The sequence below is a fragment of the Anastrepha obliqua genome, chromosome 2 (assembly GCF_027943255.1).
Source record: "Anastrepha obliqua isolate idAnaObli1 chromosome 2, idAnaObli1_1.0, whole genome shotgun sequence".
In the NCBI taxonomy this organism is placed as follows: Eukaryota; Metazoa; Arthropoda; class Insecta; order Diptera; family Tephritidae; genus Anastrepha; species Anastrepha obliqua.
Window position 1 is genome coordinate 27,721,905 of NC_072893.1, and position 26,741 is coordinate 27,748,645.

The 26,741-nt window shown below is 36.1% G+C and overlaps 1 protein-coding gene across 1 annotated transcript in view; it reads left to right on the plus strand.

The window, feature by feature from the left end:
- Nucleotides 1–13,593: 13,593 nt before the first annotated feature.
- Nucleotides 13,594–26,741, plus strand: part of LOC129238046 (segmentation protein Runt) — a 115,369-nt gene continuing 102,221 nt past the window's right edge. Inside the window, exons 1-2 of the mRNA XM_054873087.1 lie at nucleotides 13,594–13,891; nucleotides 17,123–17,339. Coding sequence (XP_054729062.1) covers nucleotides 13,613–13,891; nucleotides 17,123–17,339 — 496 coding nt within the window. The 5' untranslated portion in view covers nucleotides 13,594–13,612. The remainder of the gene's footprint in view (nucleotides 13,892–17,122; nucleotides 17,340–26,741) is intronic.

Below are 26,741 nucleotides of genomic sequence, written 5' to 3' on the forward strand. Positions count from 1 at the left end.
AATTTCAATTCTACCTGCTGTGTCTTGTGGTTGCTTAAAAAAAACAACACAAGCAATTTTACGATCTGCAATTGTGTTACAGTGATACCTTCATTGTTTAAAAGGGTTGCGGTGCATTCCAGTGATACCTTAATTGTTGAAATGGTTGCAAAAAACGCGCATTTCTTAAGAAGGCCCCTACCTAAAAGTTTGACCCAAATTGAGGGACATCAGAATTTGTTTTAGAGGTATGGTTCCTTCGGCAAAGTTTCTTATTTTGATCCCTAGAATATGATTTTCACAGAGCAATGGGCGATTTTTTTGCCTCCCCACAAATCGACCCGGCCTACTCAACATTTAATTTCGTGCCACGCACGGCCTGCTTTTCTTGCTTCTGCGTCGACCTGACGCCTCCACGGCTATTGGCTGGTCTCCCACGTCTGCTGCTGCCTTGGGGGTTCCAATCCAGTGCTGTTCTTGTTATGCCATCATGGGGCTTTCTCAACGTGTAACCGATCCATTTCCACTTACGGCGTTGAATTTCTATGTGGACTGGTGTTTGCTTGGTCACGATCCAGAGATCAGCGTTACTAATAACCTAGGGTCAATATATGCGCATAATCTTGCAGAGGCAACGATTAAGAAAGGCTTGCAGCGACTGTAGCACACATGCCGATATGTTCCAAGTTTCACACCCATACAACATTACGGATTTCACGTTGGCATTGAAAATCTTGAGTTTGGTATGCCTGGAGATGTGAGCCCTCTCTCCACATCTTATCCAGCATGCCAAATGCAGCGCATCCCTTGGATATACGGTTACGTATGTCAGCTGCTGACCCGTTGATTTTGGAGATAATGCTCCCCAGGTAGCAAAATTCATCTACATTTTCCAGGGGTGTGTCGGCAATCTGAAAAGCTTGCGATTCGCTGGTGTTGATGCGCATAACTTAAGTCTTCGCGATATTGATTTTTAGTCCAGTTTGTGCTGCAGCCTCGCTCACCGCATGAAGTTTTGCTGATATGTGCGAATATTTATGCGACAGCGAACATACATATGTCGTCAGCATAGTCTAAATCCTCCAGGTGGCCACACATAGATATTCAATTTTAGGTGGTTTTTATTTCAACTATTAATATAACGGAAAAAGGCGGCTGTCGTAGCCGAATGGGTTGGTGCGAGACTACTATCTTGGGAGTGCAAAGTTTAGCAAAAGTTTTTTCTAATACTGGTCGCCCCTCGGCAGGCAATGGCAAACCTCCGTGATTTGCCGCTCGTTAAGAGTTTTGGCTTTTCGCATGAGTTTGGTAATCCCCAGTGGTATTTAATGTGGCACTGCCACCTTTCTTGCCAGGCTCTTATTGTTCAAATGTAGTGCACTTAACTGTTTTGCGGCGTACCGAACACAAAAACAACACTAATTCATATATAATACAAGGTATGGCTACAGAGACTTTTTTGCGAAAGATGTACTGCATTCGATAGAGAAGGTTGGAAAGTCTTATCAAGTACAGTGCCAGCTCGCTAATCCGAATTAATGATTGCAGACCCTGATTCGGATTAACGAGATATTCGGATTACTGGATGTGCTGTTATTATGCTTATAATTCACTATATTCGAAAATAAAACAAAAGCCAGGATTTCAAAACAAATTTATTTTATTTTTATTAATCAACAATGAAAAAATTAAAGATTTTTATAAATACATATGTACATATGTATGTATGTATTTACATATTACGTTTTTTTTTAACGTAGATAATTAGTGATGTAGGTTTGGTTGTCTTTCAGTGCACATGCTTCTAAAGCCTTGTTCCGCAATTCTTTTAGCATTAATATGTAATCCGATTGCAGACCTCGTTCCTTTGCCCAATCTATTGAAATATTTAAGGCCTGCAGAGCTTCACGATTTTTAACGTGTTTCGTAATTAAAAGCTCTGGCTCCACATTTTCTGTGTCTGAACTATTACACGAAGTATTGTCAGAGTTCATAATCCAGCTAAGAACTTCATCTTCAGAAATATGCACGTCATTGTTGCGGTGAAATAAGTTGGTTATTGTGCGAAATTCTTCTGTTTCTTCAACACGATCATTCTCTGGCAACTCTTGTTGTAACAATGATAGAGGGATGTTATCATCTGAAGCCCACCTCTGAGAATGAACATGCTTCCAACAAGACTTTATAGAAGAATTGGGCACCCTGTCCCAAGATCGTTTAAGTAATTCACAAGCGTCCTTTAAACTGAATTGTTTAAAAAAAAATGTCTGAATCATCCGCTACAGAGCTTTCCAGTTCACACAAGAGATCTTTTTTGTAAAACAGCTTAGTTAGTCGTATCGCGTTCTGGTCCATGGGTTGAATAATACTAGTACAATTTTGGGGTAAAAACATAGTTTTATATTGCCCACATTCAGATACCAGCGGCTCTCCATGACACTTCGCATTATCCAGTAACAATAAAACTTTTTTGGGCAAATTATTTTCAATTTGATAGTCTTTTACCTGTGGTATAAACGATTTAAAAAACCATTCAGTAAAAATATATTTTGTCATCCATGCATTTTTCGATGCGTAATATTCAACAATATGTTGTTTTTTAAACGAACATGGAGTTTTTGATTTCCCAACCACAGCAATGTTAAGCTTGTGAGTTCCAGATTTGTTGGCACAGCACAAGAAGGTGATCTCTCTTTGCTCATTTTGGTACCAGGAGCAGACTTTTCTTTACAATGCACTAAAGTTTTTTCTGGAAACATTTTCCAAAAGAGTTCAGACTCATCAGCATTGTAAATTTGGTCGTCAGTCAGATTTTCAGTCTCGATAATGTCATAGAGCTTATTTTGAAAATCAGGTACAAGATCAGGTCTAGCAGATAAGGATTCGCCGCATATTTTCAAAGTTCGCACAGAAAATCGCTTCTTAAAATTTTGCAACCATCCGTCACTAGCGTGAAATGATTGATTCGGATACATTTTTTGATGAAGTGATTTAGCTTTTGTCGTAAAATTTCTGCTAAAATGGTTTGATGCCGTGACCGCTTCTCTTCAAACCAAGCATACAACTTAATCTCTAATTCTTCATTCTCTCCCGATTTGAGTGTTTTGCGCTGTTTTAAAAGTTTGGCATCAGAGTTCTCAGCAAATCTTATAAAATAATAAATATGTATGTACAGTAATATACACAGAATACATTTTTTACACAGGATTTTTACCTTTTAATATTTTCAGCATTTCTTTTTATGTCGCAAATTGTTGAAGCTCCTACATCAAATTTCTTTGCTAAAACTTTTCCTGATTGTCCACAATTTACTTCTTCTTCTTTAAATTGATGTTTTCGCGACTAATACCACAACTAAACTATTCGCAACAAGATAAATACACACTTACTTACATAGATGGCTCTGTATTTCAATAATGTCCCGTTAGTTTTAAAATTCCGTTCATGGTTTTGTAAAAAAAACAGACTCAAAAATAAAAAAACAAAAATTCGGTTTAGCGAGCTTGCAACGAATGCGGACTATAGAGCACGTAATGCGTCATAAATTCAATTCGGATTACTGGATAATTCGGATTACACACCTTCGGATTAGCGAGCTGGCACTGTATATGAAAGGGTTGGAATCCAATTACTTATTAAAAAAAATATCTCTAAATTTTACTGAAATTTTATATAGCTTTTCTGTTCACTGCAGATAATTGGCCATTGAATTGGTTGGGACTATTAGGAGTTGCATAAAATCGCTATACGAGGGTTGTTTGAAAAGTCCTCGTAAAGTCAGAGATATGAGACTACCAGTGCGTATCGAGGTTACGTTTAGTTAGTAGCATTTCTTGGAAGAAAACACACAAGGCTTCACCCACATCGAGTCGAGAAAGTCGAGTGATTTACCTTTTCCATTAGGAAAAGTTTTCCAGCAGCCTGTTGCGGCCGCAATATTAATGGGAATATGGTTCCAATCCATTTCACATAACCTCTTTTCTCCAGTCTTGGCTCCCTTGGACTATTATTTGTTCCCCAATTTGAAGAAATGGCTGACGGAAAAAATATTTTATTCAAACGAGGGAGAAGGTGATTGCAGAAACGAACGTAGAAGGCAAAGGGCTATTCAAATTAAAAGCGATGATTTAAAGAGCAGAATGTTGAATAAGAAGCTTAGACTAGAGTTATTGTTTATCTAGATTAAAAATTTATATTCGAAAGTCTAAAACACGTTAGTTAAGTTTATTTATTTATGTATTTTTTTATAAATTCGTTGTTCCATATATAAATTTACAAGTAACAGCTGCTCAGGCTTACGTTCCAAATAAAAAAGTTTCCGATATTTAAAAATTTTAAATAATTTTTCTAAGGTGCTTGAAGTGCTTCCAACTCCACATTTGTGCTTTAAACGCTATACACATTAGGGTGGCCAAACATTTTTTTTATGCTACTTCTACGGACCTGTAAGGTCACATAGACCGACTGCCACCATAATTTAACTCAACCTACTCGTAATGCAAGCGCTTTGAAAATTGTCATGAACTCCTTTCGGAAAAATTTATTTTACCCTAAACTTTATGTACAATTTTTACTTATCGATATTATTTAAGCTCCTTTTTTAATTCTTCTTTAAAAGTATTCGAAAAATGATGTCATAAGCGTTATTAAAAAAATAATTAAACAGTTTTTACAGGGTGCCCGAAAACCCTACCAGATGAAAACATTTCTTTAAATATTACAAAAAAAAATATGTATCTTATTCTTTCATATTTTTAGTCTAAGAAATTTTTAATAGCAACAAAATTTGTTATTTTGTGGGTCTCAAATATTTTTTAAATTGCTTACGTAATTTATTGGTTATTTTGAAATTTAGTATCCGTATTAGAACTAGAAACAGGAGATATCAGTGGGAATATTGTTAAATTAAAATTACTTTAAAGTTTAAACGACTGGTACATAAAAAATATAAAAATAAATAAATAAAAAATAAAAATAAATAAAAAGTAAAACTAATTAAAAAATAAAAATAAAAATAAATAAAAATTTAAATAAATAAAAAATAAAAATAAAAATGAATAAAAAATAAAAATATAATAAATTAAAAATAGTTTCATATCAAATATAAATGTAATAAATTAATGAATGAGTAAACCAGAGATGTCTCAATTTTTTGATCATAGAACAAATTTAGGAAGTAGCATCAAACATTTTCTTTCTTCTGGGTCACTCTAATGTACATAATAGTGAAGTTTACTTAATGCTTTTTAGTCATAGAACAAATGTAGGAAGTAACATTAAGAAACAAATTTTTTTTGGGTCACCCTAATGTGCTTAGTAGTTATGTTTTCTTAATACTTTTTAGTCATAGAACAATTTTAGGAAGCAGCATCAAAAAACTTATTATTTGTATTGGTTTTTATTTTGGGTCACCCTAATGTACATGGTAGTTATATATCCAAGTATTTAAATAAATAATTACTTAATGCTGTTTAGTCATAGAACAAAATGTGGGATGTAGCGTTAAGAAAAAATTTTGTTTTTTGGGTCACCCTAATGTGCACAGACGTTTTATTTTCTTCATGCTTTCAGTCATAGAAGAAATTTAGAACCAAGGAAAATTATTTTTTTGGTGCACCCTAATGCACATAGCAGTTATATATACAAGTATTAAAATAAATATTTACTTAATGCTTTTTAGTCATACACCAAATGTAGGAAGTAGCATTAAGAAACAAATTTGTTTTTTTTGGGTCACCCTAATGTGCATAGTACTTCTATTTTTTAATGCTTTTTAGTCATAGAACAAATTTAGGAGTAATAATAAGAACATTTTTTTTTTGGGTTACCCTAATGCACATAGTAGTTCTATTTTTTGTAATGCTTTTCAGTCACAGAAGAAATTTAGGAAGCAGCATCATACAACTTATTAATTTTTTTGGTTTTCCTTTTGGGTCACCCTAATGTACATAGTAGTTATATATACAAGTACATATTTAAATAAATATCTACTTAATGCTTTTTAGTCATAGAACAAATTTAGGAAGCAGCATTAAGAAAAAAAATTGTTTTTTGGGTCACCCTAATTTGCATAGTAGTTCTATTTTCTTAATGCTTTTTAGCCATAGAAATAATGTGGAAGTAGCATTAAGAAAAAAAGTCATACAACAAATTAAAGAAGTAGCATCAAGAAAAGTTTTTTTCTTTTTTTTTTAATTTTGTTAAAAAAAAATTTTTTTTTTGGCCACCTTAATGTGAAGAAATTTAAGAAGCACCCTAATGTGCATAGTAGTTATTATTTACTTAATGCTCCATATGTGGATTTGTGGTTTTGGTTTGAAGGTACACTATTGAAAATGCAAAATTAATAATATTTTGTAAGAGTTCAGTAAATAAAAGTTTGCGCTGAGTTGGTTTTGAGGTGTAAACATATTTTTATTTCAAGTGCTGCATTAGGTAAATAAGAGTTTTATTTAGTAAATACTTAAATTAGCTAAACTAATTTTTATCCAATTGATATATTTGTTTCAATATGAGTACTATTAACACAAAGTGTGGAAAAGAATACAGGGTGGTGAATTAAGGAGATATTGCAGGTCATTAATTTTGTCAGCCAATATTGTGGTGTCATCGGCAAATCTTATAAAGGTTGGTTAAGTTTTAAGAGCCGGAGTTGATTTTGAATAAAATACAATTTAGCCGCGACATCGGTGGCACACCTCCATCCGATGGTCGAAATTTTCGATGACGCTGAGGCATAATTGAGGTTCCATGCCGTTAATGTGCCGAATTATCTCATCCTTTAGCTCTTGAATGATTGCTGGCTTATCGACGTGCACCTTTTCTTTCAAATAACTCCAAAGAAAGAAGTCCAACGGTGTCAAATCACATGATCTTGGCGGCCAATTGACATCGCCTCGACGTGAGATTATTCGGCCATCAAAATTTTCGCGCAAAAGAGGCATTGTTTCATTAGCTGTGTGACAAGTGGCACCGTCCTGTTGAAACCACATATCGTCCACATCCATATCTTCCAATTAGGGCCATAAAAAGTTCGTTATCATCTGAAGATAGCGAACACTATTCACAATAACTGCCTGACCGGCCTCATTAATAAAATGAGGAAAAAATACGGCACATTGATGCCGCCGGCCCATAAACAGCACCAAACCGTCACTCTTTGTGGGTGCATTGGTTTTTCGGCAATCACTCTTGGATTATCATTCGCCCAAATGCGGCAACTCTGCTTATTGACGAATCCACTCAGGTGAAAATGTGCCTCATCACTGAAGGCGAAGTGCGCGATATGCATTTTGATTTGAACGCCCGTTTTCATAATGAGCCTGAATAACTTTAACGAGTTGCTCGATTGTGTATCTTTCCATAGTTCAAATTGAATTAGTCTGAAATTGAAAAATATTAACTAAAATGCAGAAAAAGCTTGACGTATAGGTGTGGTTCCCATTCAACATCGGCCCTTGAAATTTAACCACCCTCTATTATAATTTTATTAAATATTTTTCTTAACGTCCGTGGCGAAACCTCGAATACCGTAGCATGCCATTCATATGTATATAAATTTCTGCATATATATATACATATATGTATGTACTTCACTTATATAGAAATTATTTAGCATACAAAATATTATATGTATGCACATAAATACGTTTAGACACCCACACATCCTCACATATATAGAGGCAATATGCGCCGTCTTACTCCTTCTCACAACCACTTCGCACTTAAAATGACGATTATTTTTATCAACTCCTGCAACTGTTGACATTTGTTTGCTTATGAACTTTTTCCACTCTTTTGCGCGTATGTGTGTGTGTGTGGGTTAGTGGCGTTGCGCGTTTTTTCTTTTGTCGGTAAACCATTTTCCGCAACTCTTAATTTGCTAAACGCATTGTACCCCTCAACTGCGTGCTCACCAACAATTCAGTTCGTAGGCCAGTTTTAAATGGTCTCGCAACGAGGTTTTGCCCTTTTTGTGTACTCTCGCTCCCAATCAGCGGTACACCAAATGCTCCATTCACTGCGGCATTGTTGTATGCATACACTTGTATGCAAATGTTGCTCCAGCTGCCTATACACATTCGCGACCAGTATGGCAGCACGCAATATGACCAACAATTCAACTTTTTATTTTTATTTTTTCAATTTTATTTTTATTTTCATTTTTATTTTTATTTTTATTTTTATTTTTATTTTTTTCATTTCAATTTCTTTTTATTTTTGTCACAATACACACACGCACATATACTTTTTGATCTGCAACCATTGCAAAAAAAAGTTTTGATTTCAATTCCCCCTCACTCGCATGTGAATCCATTTGCATCTGTGTATGTGTGCATGCATATGCGTGTGTATGGATTTGTGCGTATGCGTGCGCGTTTGTGTGGCAGCATTTGTTGCTAATTTTATTGGTTGCGGCATTGCTGTCGTGTTTATTAAAAAAATTAAAAGTAGCAAATCTGATGGCAAGGAGTAATTTTTGCCAGGAAAAAATATAAAAAAATGCGAAATAAAAGATTAAAAAAATATTAACAATAATGTGCGCGGTGGTCGCACATACATATTAGCTTGCCATTCAACAGTGTCGTCAGTCACATTTGCACCGATGGAAGCTGTGCCGGAGTGAGGTCCCATGTCCGGCGTGTCTTTTCACGCAGACAATCAGACAAGCAGATGGTTAGCAGTGTTAACGCGCTCATCAGTTCGTCGTTTATTGTCCAGCTGCTGCATTTGTATGGACACATGTACGTAATGCCGATAATGGAAATGGGCTCATGTGACCGATGATGAAGTGTGGTGATGGGCTTGCGATTATTGTCATCATCAGCAGTTTCGCAGTTCATTTTAATAACAACAAATGGAAAAACGTACAGTAAAGAGGCGCACAGTTAATTTTAATTTATTTCTGGACCCATTTTTCTTATTTTGGCGAATGTGCCGATTTTTAATTTTTTCAGAAAATCAAATTATTTGCTTTATTAGAATCTAACACCAGGGTTTTACCTCTAAATCCATTTGCTGGGCTTAGTTTTCTTGCTTGCAGAAAAAAATTATATTTACTAAGGTGCGGCTATATTCCGAAAGGAGGCTGAGTGGCTGTCATCACACACACTTCGGCCTGAATAGTCCCACTGCGATACCACTGGAGCTCGTTTTTTACACTCCCGCGGCTTCTGTGAACCAATGATTTAAGGAATTTTGCAAATTCCGGCAACCCTATTGGCCGAGAGACCTCTTCAATGCTGTAACGAAAGGCGAATTCGAGCGTGGAAAGTCTTTTTCTTGTACACATGAGGTGTTCCACGTTGCCTTTTCTTCAATATCCTGACAGCGTCGTTGCATTTTAGTGTAATAAAGGTTGGTTAAGTTTCAAGGGCCGATGTTGAATGAGAACCACACGTAAACGCCAAGTTTTCTTCTGCATTTTATTTGACATTTTTCAATTTCAGACTAACTCAATTTGAACCATGGAGAGATACACAATCGAGCAATGCGTTAAAGTTATTCAGGCTTATTATGAAAACGGGCGTTCAAATCAGAAGCCTCTAAAAAACTGGCAACTATTAGTTGAGAACACAAGTGATTCGATTTTTCCTAGACATGGTTGCGAACATATCTCTACACCTCATAAAACTGATGAGTCTTACTATTCCGCTTGACAGATTAGACTGATAGCGCGACCTTAGGTTCCTTGAAGTACAAATTGAGCACCAAAACACTGTTGATATCTCATTAGAGCCTTCTAGCCTAACCTTAATACTTACACCTATAATAGATCGGGATCCAGTCTGGTGACCCAGTCTGAACAATTAACTGCTTTGCAACTGGCAGTTAGAACGAAAAAGAAGAACCTACGACAGTCGGTTCTACGTTATCGGAATGATGCGGATTTTTATCCGGACTGTTACTCCTACAGCACACCCCATACATACTTTGAGAATGTTTATGCTGCTACAACTACAAATACTACTAAAAAGAAGAATAGAATAGAGCAGAGACGCTTCTTCCAAAGATGATGGATTTACAAGGTTTGACCCAAGGTGAATTGAGTATTAATGGTGGCGCCTTCCCGAAACTGTTACCTTATTTTTCGTGATTTTATCAAGTCTGACGTCAGTTGCCTTTCCAATACGAAATAAAGAAAAAAATTTAACAAAAGAAGGAGTAATTTGATGTTTGTGAAAATTCAGTGAATGGCTTGCTAATATTGGGATTTGTGAGATTTAAACTAATGAAAATGAATTGCTGCCTGTTAAATTGTGAAAGCACAAATTAATATAAAGCTTCCAAATACAGTTTGTTTGCATTTTTATGCGGAAGGCGCCATGGCAAGAAAGTGTGTGTATGCGCGTATAATTTCTTGTGTCTGGTTGTTTCCATTGCTTTTGCCTACTCTCCTTCTTCACAAACAAGTAATTCTCCTTTCTTTTGTTTGCTTATTTATGGGCTCTTACGACATAGCGAATTCGGAAGGCGCAATTACGTATTCTATCATCCTTGGGTTTGCTTTTTAATTATGGTAAAAAAGAAAATTGTGAGGGTAACTTCGGCTGTCGCGTCACTTGAGAGATTCGGCAGCCGATTTTTGCACGATCATTTCGTATGTATTCACCCACTCATCCAATCAATCATTGTTCAAACGGCAACGAAGTGTAATTGGTTAATTTTTTCGTATATCACCAGGACGATCTCAGTTTTTTTGCAAACGCATCCAAAGTGACGTCAGGCCTTCAGCTGATTCTGTCAGATTCACTCAGAACCGAATAACGGTCTGTTAAAGAGCACACCTCCAAACATCTTCTCACCACGGTTTTTTCCATAAAGAAGCAGTCAGCTTTATTGCCAGAAAAACTCAGATGTATGAAGAAATCAGCTTGAATTAGGTAAGTAGGGTGGTGAATTGACACACCTAGGCCTGCTGTAGGCCCATTGTGATAATACCAGGGCTGTCTCCTCTCCGCATTCTACATTGTCCTCATTGAACCAAACTGTTGCTTTAATATATCTAACAAGGCTTGTTTTTTTTAATATTGGCTACTTCTGTCAAGCTATTCAGGGAACTTTTTCCTAAAATATTGAACCTTCTTCTGTCCAGAGCCTTGCACCCGCATAGAAAGTGTTTTATAGCCTCTACTTCTTCAATGTCGTTCGTTACAGCTTCTGCAATATATAGACAACGAATGGGTGCTCCCAATTTACTGGCATGCCTGCCAATTAGATAATAGAACCCCGAGAAGATTTCTCATGTTCTTCCTGTTCAGTTTCAACAGTCGGTTTGTGCGGCTCATGCTTCATTCCGGCCACGTCGTTCTACTTGTAGTCTTTAATGCCCCGCTTATGCAGAGACTAGCACCCCTTTAAATACTTTTACTGTTGTTCTTATCGCCAGTGTTGGCCACTAAACTAAGACACCGTATGTCATGATAGGCTTTACCACTGCTGTAGGTATATAGCCAGTGTACTATTTTTGGGGTTAGGCCCCATTTTGCCCCCACAATTCTTTTGCATGTAATAGAGTGCTGTGGCTGCGGGTAACAGGTAACAGGTATCCTGTTTTCTGGTGAACATGATGAGTTCTGTTTTGTTGGGATTTACCCAAAGAATTAATTGAGTTAACCCAAAGTTTTTATGAAACTTAGCCAAGCTCTTAACTGCGGGCTCAGGGTTGTTCATTTTGCTGTACCATTAATTTGTATTATCACAAGTTTTATAGTGAAAGTTAAAATGAGGGTTTCATTAGCACTATTTTTTAGTGTTTATTGCATTCATTATTTAGTGCACTACACCCAACCCTGACTGCACTTAAGTTCATGGCGGAAATAGGTTAATATGGTTGGTATAGACACTTTTTTCATTGCATTTAATTCATAATTCACAAATAAATAGCAACTCAACTCTTTCAGAATTCAATACCTGCAATGTCTACGCCCTTTTTACGGTATATTTTTCCGCGTTAATGTTAACGGAGGTTCGGTCCACCGCAGGCACTTGATATGAAAATTAAAAAAGAAATGTTTAAAAAGTCGAATAAAAGCGGAAATTGTCACAAAAAGACAAACGAGTAACAAACTGCGCGACAATTGTTGAAATAAAAATCGCAAATACTCGTACAAGTGAATGAATGAGTGAATAATAAAAAAAAACCAAAGAAAAAAATGAAAAAAATTGTTTAAAAAAGTTGAAGCAAAAGCGCGAGCTTACTGAAAAGGTGTGGGCACGCAATTAACAGGATGCGCATATATACTACAACACATACATACAAACAAGCATACATACATACACACATACATACATACATGCATACATACATACATACATTCACACACACTCACACTCTTTTTGCAATATTAATTCTCGTTGCGCGCTTACAAATGGAAACAGCTGCGAGCGTGCGTGTGCCAGGATGTGCGCTTACAACAACAAGGCGTTCGTTTGCTGAATTTGTATGTGCAAGAATGTGAGTCGGTTTGAGCTTAAATGCTTGTGTGTGTGCGACTTTTGTTTGATTGTACGCCTTGCCACACATTATCAACCACTGTTTGGCAGTTTTCAGTTTTTCGCCGATTTTTTGTCGTTCACTTCTTTTTGTTGGTATTTTTGGCTTTTAACTTTTTGAATGAATTGCTTTTCCACGTTTGGTGTCAGTGTACAGCAGTTGATTTGCTTAATCGAATGACGGATTCATAACGACGCGGATGCAACAAAAGAATGTCGAGAGTAACACCGAAATCAAAGTAACAAAACAAAAAAAAAAAGACAACAGAAAACAACAAACGCGTATTGTGGATTGCGATTTCTTTTTTTTTGATGTTATTGTAGTTGCAGTGAAAAGTCACGTCATGTTTGTGGTGAAAAAATTGGTGCGCTCAATTTGTGTATTGCGACAAGCGGCAAAAGCGCGAAGATCAAAGGATAACTGTTTTTCCACTTTTCTCAGCGCGTATGCGAGTGTGTGTGCGTGTGTGTGTGCGTGAGCATGTGACAATACTTTGATCTGAAATCTTTGATGGTTTTCCACATTTGTTCTGCATTTTTTCTACCCTTTTACGCGGCAGGCAGTGATACAAATTACTTGCATGAAGAGAGAGAAAAGTGCGGGGGCAAGTGTAATCCTTTGAAAGCGCCAAAAATGCCGCCCTACGCACGCCCACTTTGCTGGCACTTACACGTACACTTCTGAGCATTTGAAATTGTTGAAAGTTCACTTCCGTTTCCGACTTGCAAATTTGCTAAATATTCAACAGGTTCCTCCTCTACTTTCACACGCTTTGATAGCTGTGGCCACACACACTTCAGAGCACACGCACACACACGCCCATATTGGCATACTCACACACACACACACCCACGCATGACTTGCCGCCGTTCACATATGTCTTGCATGTATGTATGTACATATGTATGTGTGTGACATACTTACATATATCCCCTACTTGGTATTCAAATGAAGTGCGGAAATTCGCCTCATTGCCCAAATTGAAGTTCAAAGTTTATTCGCGCCAATCTTTTAACTCACACATCCTTACATCTCTTAATAAAGGCAGCTGAAAGAGGCACAGATGAGTGCGTGAAAATTCAATGCATGTGTTTTGAGAAAAATATAATAACGGGTGTAGTAAATTAGTTGGCAAAAATGCACATCTCAAGTGAAGTGAGTTCAACCACAAATCATCAGCAGCCACCGCCCGCCAACAGTGGTGCGCCGTCGAAACGCAATGCTAGTGCAAATAACACAAATAACAATAACAACAACAATAATAGTAGTGTTAATAACAACAATGCGAGTAGTAATAACAAAAAAGTGGTGGACACAAGTCCATACCTTACACCTGAAAACCTCATTGAACGAACTGTGGATGTGTTGTTGGCCGAGCATCCGGGAGAATTGGTGAAGACCGGCTCTCCGCATGTGGTAAGCTTTGTTACAGCAGTATATGGAATTAAAAAAACAATTTTTCAGTGCTAAACTAAATTTTACAAGGTTAACCCCTTGCCGTGCCATTTAGCTCGACGACACTCGGGCCCAAGTGTTACGCATCAACGCGTGGGAAACAGATCAGAATAATAAAGGGTGGGCCATGTAAAATTTGCTTTTTGAATCGGCTATAAAAAAAACGAATCAAAATTTTTTCAAACATTTTTTTATTTTGAAGATTGAATATTGTAATTTATGAATGAAAAATAATATTGTTCAAATGACTGCCACGACTGGCTTTACAGTAGGCCATTCGATCAACCCAATTTTTAAGCACATTTTCGATTGTTTGGGCTCCAATTTCATGAATGGCAACTTCGATTTCGTGTTTTAAAGCATCAATCGTCTCCGGATGTGACAAATTGCACCGTCGTGTTGAAACCAAATGTCGTCCATGTCAACCTTTTCAATTTTTGGAAACAAAAACTCGTTGAGCATGTCACGGCAATATTCGCCATTTACTGTAACCGCGGCTCCTCGCTCATTTTCGAAAAAAATGGCCCGATGATTCCGCCAGACCAAAAACCGCACCAAACAGTGACTCCGTTGTGGATGCATTTGCTTCTCTACAGTAACGTGTGGATTTTCTGAGCCCCAAATCCGACAATTTTGCTTATTGACATAGCCACCGATGTGAAAATGAGCTTCATCAGAAAACATGATTTTTCGGTAAAAATGCTCATCTTCGGTCAAACGATTTTCTGCCCATTGAGCGAACCGAAAACGCATTGGATGGTCATTAGGCGTCAGTTCTTGCACCAATTGAGCTTTGTAAGCCTTCATACCGAGGTCTTTATGCAAAATTCTCCTCAAAGAAGTGCGTAAAATGTTCAATTCTTGAGAACGATGACGAGTTGAGGTTGTTGGATGTTCATGCACATTTTCGGCTACAGCAGCAATGTTTTCGGGTGTACGCACTGTAGGAGCACGCCCTTGTGTTGTTTTATCCATTAACGATCCACTTTCACGAACACGATTAACAAATTGATCCACAAACTGTCTTGTTGGCAAATCTTTTTTTTGGAATTTTTATTTCAAATTTCTCACAGTTTGAGTAGAAGACTCACCACTTTGGAAATAGGTTTTCAATATTTCCCAATTTTGTTCAAGCGTATAGCGTCCCATTTCGTAAATGTCAAACCTTTAATTAAATTATGAACACATTTGACATGTCATTTGTGTTACCATTCTCAAAAAAATAGGTAGTTCAAAAAGCAAACGATATGTGCCCACCCTGTATAAACTACTTTGTAACAGCAATTATGAGGTTAGGTTAGGTTAGGTTAGGTTATGGTGGGAGTCGGTCCGTATGACCAACTCACTTAGACCTTATAGGTCCGTTGTGATACCACTGTGCGACACGAGAGCCTTGTTTATTTACTTTCATGAAACCATTTTGAGGCTCTTATGAAGCACAGGATTGGTCTAATCCCCGCGCCAGACAGCTCTGTAAGAGAATTAAGAAAGTATTTACCTAGACAAATTGCTCTGATTTTAGCTAAGGCTGGACAATTGCAAAGGAAGTGCTCTACTGTTACTTCCTTTTCCTCATCTCTACAGCTTCTACAATATTCATGGGAGAATACTCATAGTCTCAAGGAATGCCTTCCAAATAGCCAGAGGCCGGTGGCACAAGCCACGACCTTCGAGAGCAATTATGAGACTCGAGACTAACTCTGGCGACGTACAGATAGAAACTAACATTCAATCACGACCCGGACTCATGATGTTTATGTTTGATCCAACTATTTGTACACGACCTCGAATCTGAGTAGATCTTGTGGCGCCACGGAGTCAAGGGGGTCGCTCTTAAGTCATCAGACGTTTCCACGACAGACGGTTCTACGTTACCGAAACGACCTGGATTTATATCCGGTCAATGACTGTCACTCCAGCAGCATTCCCCGAATGCAAGTATGGGGAATGTTTATACTGCTACAACAACAATAACAACAAGACATCAGTGCTAAAGGCCTCAAGCCTGATTAGAGTGGAGGTCAGGCAGACGCACAGAAAGTGGTCCGCCGTCTCATCCGTCTCAACATATGCTGGGTAGAGTGCACTGTCTGAGATGCCTGCTTTTTCCATGTGCTTCGCTTATGTCTCGTCTGCTTAATGGCAGGAGGATCTGCGACAGTCAGCCGGACACGAGGGGCAACACAGATGTATACATTCCAAGAGCAAAATGGAGTTTTGTTCCGCTACATTCCACGCAGGCACCAGAGCCGGAACTGTGCCTGGTCTCGGAGCCATCCTTGAAAATGCGAAAACGGTGTTTGCCCACAATTGAGCTTCTGTCAGCATCAGCATATTGTCATCACTGTCAGCACTCTTTTCAAGTACGACTCCTGATGACATGGGGTCAAGAGGCATCGAGAGGATGGTTGGATCGAAGTCCGTGCCTTCTCTTATGTCTAATACCGGATAGTGGCCGTAGGAATTCCCATTGTGTTTCAGCCTGCAGATGACCTTCAAGGCCTCTTCTTGGATGAAACCATCAAGTGGTGGTAGACTAACCAGAGCATCTAATGCCGGGCTTGAAGTAGTCGGAAGAGCTCCAAATTTTATTGCTGTAGCACTTCTGAGTAAATGCCATTTCCGATTTTACTATTTAGTCCTGAGCCATCAGTGAAGTTATCCATAGTTATAACGCTCCTGCGATGTGCATGGGCTGGCCATTGTAGCCTTCCAGTTTGCTGCTGTATACTATTTCTTCAAACGCTGGCTACCAAGCAGTGAACCCCTAGAGTAGTGAAATAAATAATGAGGTGAGGTTGATTGGTCGACAAATCTGTTGACTTATTCCGATTACAAGCAAATGGCTAGACTGGCGGCATGGACGAAGGGATTTCCATTTAACCCAAAATTTGTCACAACTCAGGTGATGCCATCCTTTTTATCGTGGGGCTGCTCTAAATAGGAATCTGCGACAAGGCAAAAGCTTTCAATACAACTGAGTTTTATGTAGTCGAATAAAACAAAAAAAAAACATCTGAGACTATATAGAACTATTGAAAAAATCGATGTACCACACTCAAGTGAAGACTTTTCACAAGCCTTAATTCAAATTGATTAACACCAATTATTTGTTTGATAATAGAAATTTTTTGTTGTTTGCAAAATACAAAAATTGATTTAATTCCTTTCATTTTCTCATTATTTCCGCAGGTATGCACAACATTACCCACACATTGGCGCTCGAATAAAACGCTACCAATTGCCTTTAAAGTACTCGCTCTGGGCGAGGTGATGGATGGCACAATTGTGACAATACGTGCGGGGAACGACGAGAACTTCTGTGCGGAGTTGCGGAATTGTACGGCCGTAATGAAAAATCAAGTGGCCAAATTCAATGATTTGCGCTTCGTCGGGCGCAGTGGACGTGGTAGGTTGAAAGAAAAATGAATATTGGTGGATGAATATTTAGAATGACGTGTGAATAACTGTGAATAGCGATAAATATATTTTTTTGTTAAATAATTTGAATTTTAGGTATTTAATACACTAAGGCGTACTGAGAAGTGAGCCAGATGGGAATGTTGCTGTTTTGAGGGGGGAAGGAAAATTACAATTTTTTTTCGTTGTGGCTGAGAAGCAGTTTTTTATGGAATTAATTAAAATTTGGATCAATTAACTTAAGCGATATTCTCTTTCAACCTGAAGTCCTATGTGTTTTTAACTATTTATTTAAACTATTTTTAAAGCGCATTAAATCTTCATGCATTAGTTTCTTAATAAATGGTTTATGGAACCAACTAAGAGAAGAACCAAATACTAAAACTTTAAGTTCACAATCCGAACTCTTTCCTAATTCCCACCTGGCTGGAGCATGAAATGTTGAGTTGCTGTTGAAATTGAAGTTCCTGCATTAATTTTCTCCCTCTCCACAACTTTCGTCGGTACACACCGTATGATCATGGGGCCCTAGCGTATTTTCCACTAGTAAATCTCACGAATTTCTCGCCGAAGCTTATGTACCGCAGGCCCCGTTCCTTGTTTCCTTTCGGTCAAAATTTCTATTCAATAATCCCGATTTGGAAGTAGATTTGAATATTTTTCCATGCTGCTTAAGCGTTAAGCGATTTATTGCACTCCATGGTGGCATTTACTGACTGATGGTGGTGATTTCGAAAAGCGGGGAACAAATTGTATTTGAGTGATCCATGAGACTGGAACAATTCGTTCCTACGGCAGTCGGTTCTACGTTACCGGAACGACCCAGATTTATATCCAGCCAAGGACTGTCCCTCCAGGAATATTAATGCTGCTAGAACAACAACTGCTAACAATTCTTCTAATTATTCTTCTTCTGCGTTTATCGTAAGGCTTGAATATAAGAAAGGTTTCAGAAAAAAATTTAAACATAGTTTTGAGTTCTACTCAGTATTGAAAATTTTGGTTTATGGCTGGTGGTGAAAAATCTTTGCTTCTTTTTAATATTTTTATACATTTTTCAGGATAAAATATGTGTAAGAAAAAATTTCTTTTGGGGGAAAATTTATAAATTTTTGTTCAACATTTTTGGGTAATTTTTTTCTTATCATTTTTGAAAAACACCCCTCTCGGATTTTTATCTATTTTTGAAGTGAAACTTCTTAGGCGTCAATGGACGAGCAAGAATGGAGTGTAAAGTTTCAAGGCCATGCAACGTTTTGGGCATTTTCGTTCCGCGAGAGAGAAAAAAGATATAACGTAAAGGAAAAGGAGAGAGAGAGCTATACCTTATATATATCTTAGATACACTTTAGGCTAGTTTTCCTGAGTTTTTTCTTGTGGTTGCTAATTTCTAGTGAGAAATAACACTGCCTACTTTTTGGCGCTTGTTTGTTAGTGCAAGCTTGTAGAAAATATATTTTCGGTGCCTACTTTTTGGCGTTATATTTCCCTGGTGACTACTGTTTGGTGCATATTTTGGTCCCAATGTGTTGGCTTTTTTTTTTGGTGCCTACTTTTTGACGCTTATTTCCGTTTCCTGGCTAGTGCTTGTGCGTACTATAAAGTGCTATCCATTCCGGCGTCGGATTTATTGGTATTGCTTTGCGGTACTTTGTGCCGTTGCTGCGGTCCTGGAATGGCTGCGTTTGTGCAGGTGATAAACGCTTAGAGTAGTGCGCGTTGTTGCCACGGCTTGTGTTCGGCGTTTACCTACACCGGTCGACCCTTCTCAGTGTTTTGTAAATTTTGCCTATTTGTATTCGCAAAATGTTTTTTATTAAATTATATTCAAATCGTGCAAAGTATTGCTCTAGCAAAATGGTAGCGTACAAAAATCGAAAAACAAAAATTAGAACAAAATTTGAAGATGGGTGTTTTTCAAATATAAACTTATTCCTCAAAGTTGTGAAAAAACAAATAATTTTTTCTCGAAAATTTTATTTAAAAAGTATATTTTATCTCAAAGTATTAAGAATTTTACTTATTCATTTTTATTTTACATATTTTACTTTAAAAAATTCTGTTCCGAAATTTTCAACATTGAAAAATCTCAAAGCTGTTAAAACTTCTTCAAAATTTTTTTTTTACGAGAAGGAAGCATCGAGAGCCTTTACTCGGTCAGTGTGGGACTTTAACCCGAACTAAACTTCCTACCGTCAATTACCGACTCCCTTCCAGTTCAACCATTATTTAAAGTCGCTAATTAGTATTATTTCAATAGAAATACTCAACCACTTCAACAACAACAACAACTCTTATGTGAATCGTCGGATTGGGCTGTCCATCCTCTCACAACATGTTTGTCACACTTCGACTTAAGGGCCCGTTTCTTTGTCAAGTCTCATCTGTTTACCTGCCGCTGACCTTGCACACGTCTGCGAGCTTTGGAGATATCGTGATGTCGACTATGTTTTCTGGTACTCTCGGATCTTCCGATAGTGTAGCTAAATTACCTCTGATAGCCGCAAATCGTGGGCATCCAGAAAAACATGCCCTGCATTTTCCTCTTTATGGTATACTGGACATAAAGGCGAGGCTAAGATCAATAGACATAGATTCGCTCATTTGGTTATACCCTGTGCGAAAATATTTTCCAGTTTCTTTTTTGGGTCTCCACCATCCAAGTGGCCCAAGTTTCGCTTCGCCTTAGGATGTTAATGATTAAAAAAGTTTGTGAAATTTTTTTCTTCATTACCTCCTAATTCTAATAAATAATATTTTATATTTATTCAGTAGTTTGTTTCACTATTAAAGGAGCGTGGTCGAAAAATCGCAAAATTAGCAACAAACGTTTTATTTTTCAATATGGTTTCCTTTCAACTCAATGCACTTTGTCAAATATAATTTCTAATTTTCATGCTGTGGATTTCTAAATCGAGTAAGTCAGTGGTGAATGCTTCCAATTGATGTCGCAGAGTCACCGAAATACTTCCTTCTTAAGCCGCTGTTTTTAACTATGAGCAAGTTTAATTAAAAATCAAAAATTGAAATTTGCTTTTTTTGAAAAAAAAAAATTCTTAAAAACCAAATTTAAATTTTTTGTTATTTAAAAAAACAATTTCTTAAAAAACAAATTTTAATTTTGAAAAAAAAAAATTCTTAAAAAAATATTTTAATTAAACAAAAAAAAAAAAATTTTTTTTAAACAAATTTCAATTTTTAATTTATGTTTAAACTTTTTTAAATACATTTTTTTTTAATATAATTTTTTTTTGTTTTTTAATGTTTTTTTGTTTAAACTTGCCTAAGGTTAAAAAAAAGTTAAAATTGTTTTTTAAAAAAATATTTTTGTTATGTTTAAAAACTAAAATTTCTTAAAAACAAATTTTAATTTAATTTAATTAAATTTAAAAAAAAAAGAATTTCTTAAAAAACAAATTTTAATTTTGAAAAAAAAAATTCTTAAAAAACAAGTTTAAATTAAATAAAAAAAAAATTTTTAAAACAAATTTCATTTTTTTATTCATGTTTAAACCTTTTTTCAAAAAAAGAAATTTTGTTTTTAATTTAATTTTATTTAATATAAATTTTTTTTTTGTTTAAACTTGCCCGAGGTTAAAAAAAAGTTAAAAATGTTTTTTAAAAAAAAATTTTTGTTGTTTTTAAAAACAAAAATTTGTTAAAAACAAATTTTAATTATTTGTTATTTAAAAAAAAAAGAATTTCTTAAAAACAAATTTTAATTTTGAAGAAAAGAAATTCTTAAAAAACAAATTTAAATTAAACAAAAAAAAAAGTTTTTTAAACAAATTTCAATTTTATGTTTAAACCTTTTTTCAAAAAAAAAACAAATTTTTTTTAAATTTAATTCTTTTCAATTTAAGTTTTTTTTGAATTTTTTTGTCTAAAAAATTAAATTGCAACTTTGATGGTAAAAACTTGAAAGAAAAAAAATTAAAAAAACAAGGTTTGACCATTTATTTGTTTTCTATTTCAATTTAGTAATATTTTATGACAATATAGTTCACACTAAAAATATTCGTAAAAATTTTATTAACTTCGGCCAAGTTTAAAAAAAGATCAAAAAACGCTTCATCAAAATTTTAAATTGTTTTTGTATACAAAATTTTTCTTTTCATTTTTTATCAACCAAATTTCAAAATTTCAAAAAGGTTTCATCAAAATTTAAAATTTTTTAGTAGAAATAATTTTTTTTTTCATTTTTTATCAACTAAAAAATTTAAATTTTTTTTAGAAATTTTTTTCGGCCAAGTTAAAAAAAAGATCAAAAAAGTTTCATCAAAATTTAAAATTTTTGTTGTAGAAATAATTTTTTTTTCATTTTTTATCAACCAAATTCCAATTTTGTTTTAGAAAATTTTTTCGGCCAAGTTAAAAAAAAGTCGAAAAAGATTCATCAAAAATTCAAATTTTTTTGTAGAAATAATTTTTTTATAAATTTTTTATCAACCAAATTTCAATGTTTTATAGAAAATTTTTTCGGTCAAGTTTAAAAAAAGATCAAAGAAGTTCCATCACAATTTCAATGTTTTTTGTATAAACATTTTTTTCATTTTTTATCAACCAAATTTCCATTTTTTTTAGAAATTTTTTTCGGTTGTTAAAAAAAGGTTCAAAAAAGTTTCATCAACATTTCAAATTTTTTAGTAAAAATAATTTTTTTTTTTAATTTTTTATCAACCAAATTTCAATGTTTTTAAAAAAAAATTTTTCGGCCGAGTTAAAAACAAAATCAAAATAGTTTCATCAAAACTTCAAAATTTTTGTGTATAAAATTTTTTTTTTCATTTTTTATCAACCAAATTTCAGTTGTTTTTAGAAAATTTTTTCGGCCAAGTTTAAAAAAAGATCATAAAAGTTTCATCAACATTTCAAATTTTTTAATAGAAATAATTTTTGTTTTTTGTATTTTTTATCAACCAAATTTTAATTTTTTTAGAAAGAGTTTTAGGTCAAGTTTAAAAAAAGATCAAAAAAGTTTCATCAAAATTTCAAATTTGTTTTGTAGAAATAATTTTTTTTCATTTTTTATCAACTAAAAAATTTAATTTTTTTTTTAGAAAATTTTCTGGCCAAGTTTAAAAAAGATCAAAAAAGTTTCATCAAAATTTCAAATTTTTGTGTAGAAATAATTTTTGTTTTTCTTAACTTCGGGCAAGTTTAAAAAAAGCCAAAAAATTTTCGTAAAAATTTAAGTTTTTGTCTTAGACATTTTTTGTTTTTCATTTTTTATCATCAAAATTTCAATTTTTATTTAGATTTTGTTTTTTGGGCAAATTTTTTAAATTTTGATGAAAATGTTTTTATTTTGTTTATACCTGCCCGAAGTTTGAAACTTGGATTTATGTGATTTTTGTATTTTGCTTTCATAACAAATTATTCAAATTAAATAGAAAACAAAAAATTTTCAAAACTTATCAATAAGTCCCTGTGCCATAATTTTGTAACGCACTGTATGTACATATGTATATTCTATTACTTATGTCGTTAAACTAATTGCATTCACTGTGGAACTGGTTGCTGACTTGTTCTTGGCGCATGAACTACAACATCTCCAGATCGTTGCCTATCGGCTTTTTGTAGCCAATCCATCATGGCCTGCCGCTCAATGTGACTGCTAGGCTGCTTGCCTGCGTAAATTGAGTTTTTTGCTTTCAATTTCTTTCAAACTCAAATGGAGGGTGACGAGAATGGCGATTGAAATTAAGCAACTGTAGAAAAGAAAGGAAAAAAAGCGGACCGGCTCATTGATTTGGACTGAGCAGTGGGCAGTAGACGAAGTGAAAGCGAAGAAAATCACTAAACAGAAAATTAAATCACCGTAGCTGTTTATTTTGAGCTCCACAAAGTACCTGCCCATTCCAACTGAAACAAAAAAAAAGGACTTGAATGATTTTCTTTTCTTGATGTATTTATATGGAAGTTTCTTTTTAATTTGGGGGGATGCGCATGCCCTTAAGTAAGTGGTGGAGGGTTGACGGTTGTGAAGTAGATTATTCGTGGCGTTTGACAATTTGCTCATTAAGCAATGTCGGTGCGTCAAGCGAGTATTTTTTTTTGCTGTTTTTGGTGTTTTTTATTTGTGCCTTTGCAGGCCACCATTTTTAATGTCTCTGCAAATGCCGAGTGACATTTTAAATGCTGTGCAAAGTGGCAGATAATGCCCAAGGATTCGCTGGCAAATAAGCTTTTTCGCCTTCACAGATTTGCATTTTTGAACTTTTTGTTTTTTTTTTTTGAAGTGGCGATGGCTGGCGGTGGCGTACTTTTTGCTTTTGGCCGACTAGAGACCCTTCTTTTATTTATTTACTATGGGATTTGTTACAAAAAGTTGCCAACAAATGAATTTAAATTGGATGCTGGTTATAATCAAATCTAAACCCTTTCTACTCGCTACTTCCGAACTTTTGCATATTTACAAAAGGATTACTAGGGTCAGCGACAGTTACGCGCATCCTTTGCATGTCAAATCGTTTGAAAAAAAAAATTACAAATAAATAAAAAAAAAATTAAGAAATCCTTTTAGTCCGCAAAAGGCAGTTGCCTACGGATTACAAATCGTTCTTAATGCACAAATGCTAAGCTCTTAAATTATGCGCTTATTTTGAAAATTCTTGATTAAGGAAGAAAAGTAATCTCTGGAAATGCTAAGCAAGCAAAATGTATCCCAGCCACATTGTTAATACTGCACTTAATACATTTTGAGTATTAGGTTTGTGTGGAGAGCAACTGCAGGTGTTGACCAACGGCTTGAGTGGTTGGCATTAGTTCATATCGAAGTGTGACCAACTAAAAGTTCGTCAAAGGGATAACAAATAATTTTATGCACTTTTGCACTAAAGTAATTTCCATTAGAATTCCCATTGTATTCGCCTGCTTTGCCTGCGAAAGTGCGTTCGGCAGCTGTGCATTTGTAATTAATTAACAACATTCGACTAAGCTCTCGTCTGTGCTGCACTCTTCCTCACAGCCGGCTTATTCGTTTAGAGCTCTGATGAACTGGACGCAAGCTGTTGCTGGCTAATTTTAATTAATTTTATTTTATGTAGCTACAAGATAATGATAAGATCGCCAATGTATTTTGCATGTTGTGTCTCATGTGGTGTTGTTGGAGAAATTGCACACTGCAGTGGAATTCACTTAAAGGGTTATTCGTTTTGTGGCTTGAGAATTGGAGAATTGGTGGCTCCCAAAACACTCAGGCTAAAAAGCCCATTATATTTAAAGCTCTGGAAAGGGGGTAGATAGTCAAGGAGGGAAGGAGAAAAGTATCAGAGAAAGAGATAGGAAAGAATAGAGGCAGAGATAGAGATAGTTAGTACTGTGAGAATTTTCCAGATTCTTTGGCAAATCTGTAAATATCCTCCAGTTTTAGACAACGAATATTACTCATTCTCAGGACATCGGAACCCAAATTACGTAGCCGTGCTCCAGCAAAGGCAGGACACTCACAGAGCAAGTGCTCAACGCCTCCTCCAAGCATGACAAACATATTTGGTCCTCTATGATTCCAATGGTGGTCATATGCTGACCCCACGGGTTGCGTCCTTTAATGATACCGTCCATCCACCGAACGTCTTTCCTTCTAAGTTTTAGTAGAAAGTTTGACAGTTTTCTGTTCGATCTTGTCACAAAACACTTTGCAGTTCTGCAGCGTTCTAGACCGGACCATCGATCGCTCTTTATATAGATTGCCTACATAATCGCTGATCCAGTTCTTGATTCCTGCTGAACTGATTCCGATTATTGGCTCTGGCCCCTGTGGGGACACCGCTGATCCACGGTTGGCCAATTCATCGGCAGTTTCGTTTCCTTGAACACCGGAGTGTCCTGGAACCCATATAAGTACAAGCCTGTTTTGTCTTGCGACAGAATTAAGCTTCTTCTAACATTCTTGAACAATCTTTGAGGTTTGCTTCGCGTTCTCCAGGGCCTTCAGTGCAGTCTGCCTATAACTGAAAACTTCAATCTATTTCCCGCTCCATCTCCTCTCGATTATCCATTCGGCTACTTTCAGGATGGAAAAAACTTCTGTTTGGAAAACAGTTGCCATTTCCAACATATCATAGTGATACTTATTACTATCGTTTAAGTACCATCCGGCTTCAGACCCTATTTCATTCTTGGACCCATCGGTAAAGAAAATATCCGTCAAACCTCCCTGCATGCATTTTGGATTGCTCCATTGCTCACGCAATGGAAATCTGACATCAAATTTCCTTCCAAATGAAGCTGTGGGTATCAGGTCGTCTTTAGGTGCCAAAAACAGTGGATACTGCTCAGATAGCCACTCAAAGATTTCTCTGTGTCCCGAAGTTCCGATTAAGATCAATTGTTGATGCATTTAAAATAAAAATACTTCATTTTTATATATTCAATTGGTGCTTACACCCTTTTTGGGTGTTTGGCTCTGAGCTCTTTCTCATTTTTGCGATGTGTGTCTTGATGTTTTTCCGCAAATAGCGGGACCTACAGTTTTAAGCCGACTCCGAATGGCAACTAAGTTTTTTATGAGGAACTTTTTCATGGCAGAAATACAGTCGGAGGTTTGTCATTGCCTGCCGATGGGCGACCGCTGTTGGAAAAAACTTTTGGTGTTTCTTGCACGAAGACTCGAACCTACGCACTCCCGAATGTTTATCACGCTGCAACTCACTCACATTATCTTTTGGGCCTTACAAGTGAGTCACTCTACGTGAAGCACCCGTTGTGCCAGCTTTTTCTGTCAGCTGCCAGGTCTCGTGCGAGTTATTCTTTTACAGCGAACTCAAAACTTGGTTTTTTTGTGATCAAGGAAATTTTTCCTTACAAAACAGATAAAAGTTGTATAGTGCAATCCAATCCGTCAAAGCAGCCTGATGGCTCAACGCTGGAATGTTGAGCTGGCTAGAAATCTCTCAAGAGATAATCTGAATCACAAAGCCCTGTTATTCCGCCGCTTCAGCGCTCAGTAATACATATGGTGCTACGGAAGAACCGACGGAAAAAGAGGCCTTCAGATAGCCTTGCTTATTCAAAATCCCTCAGTTACGTTAAATGTATGTCCAGTTTATAGAAAAGATTCCAATGCAGCTAACCCAACATGTTCACGGATGGCTCGAAGTTGGACGGAAGGGTTGGTGGGAGAGTATTCTGTGAGGAGCTCCCCATCAAGTTCAAATTCAGGCTTCCGTACCACTATAGTGTTTTTCCAGCGGAGGTGGCCGCAATTAAGGAAGCAGTGGATTGGTTGCTCACTTGGGTAATTCCTTAACGGTAAGGAAATATTTACTCCGACAGCCAAGCGGCAATTAGGGCCTTGGGCTCGTTGTTTGTGCGTTCGAGATTGGTCGGGGAATGTCTGGCTTCTCTCTCAATTGCATCCGAATACTTCGATATCAGGCTACTTTGG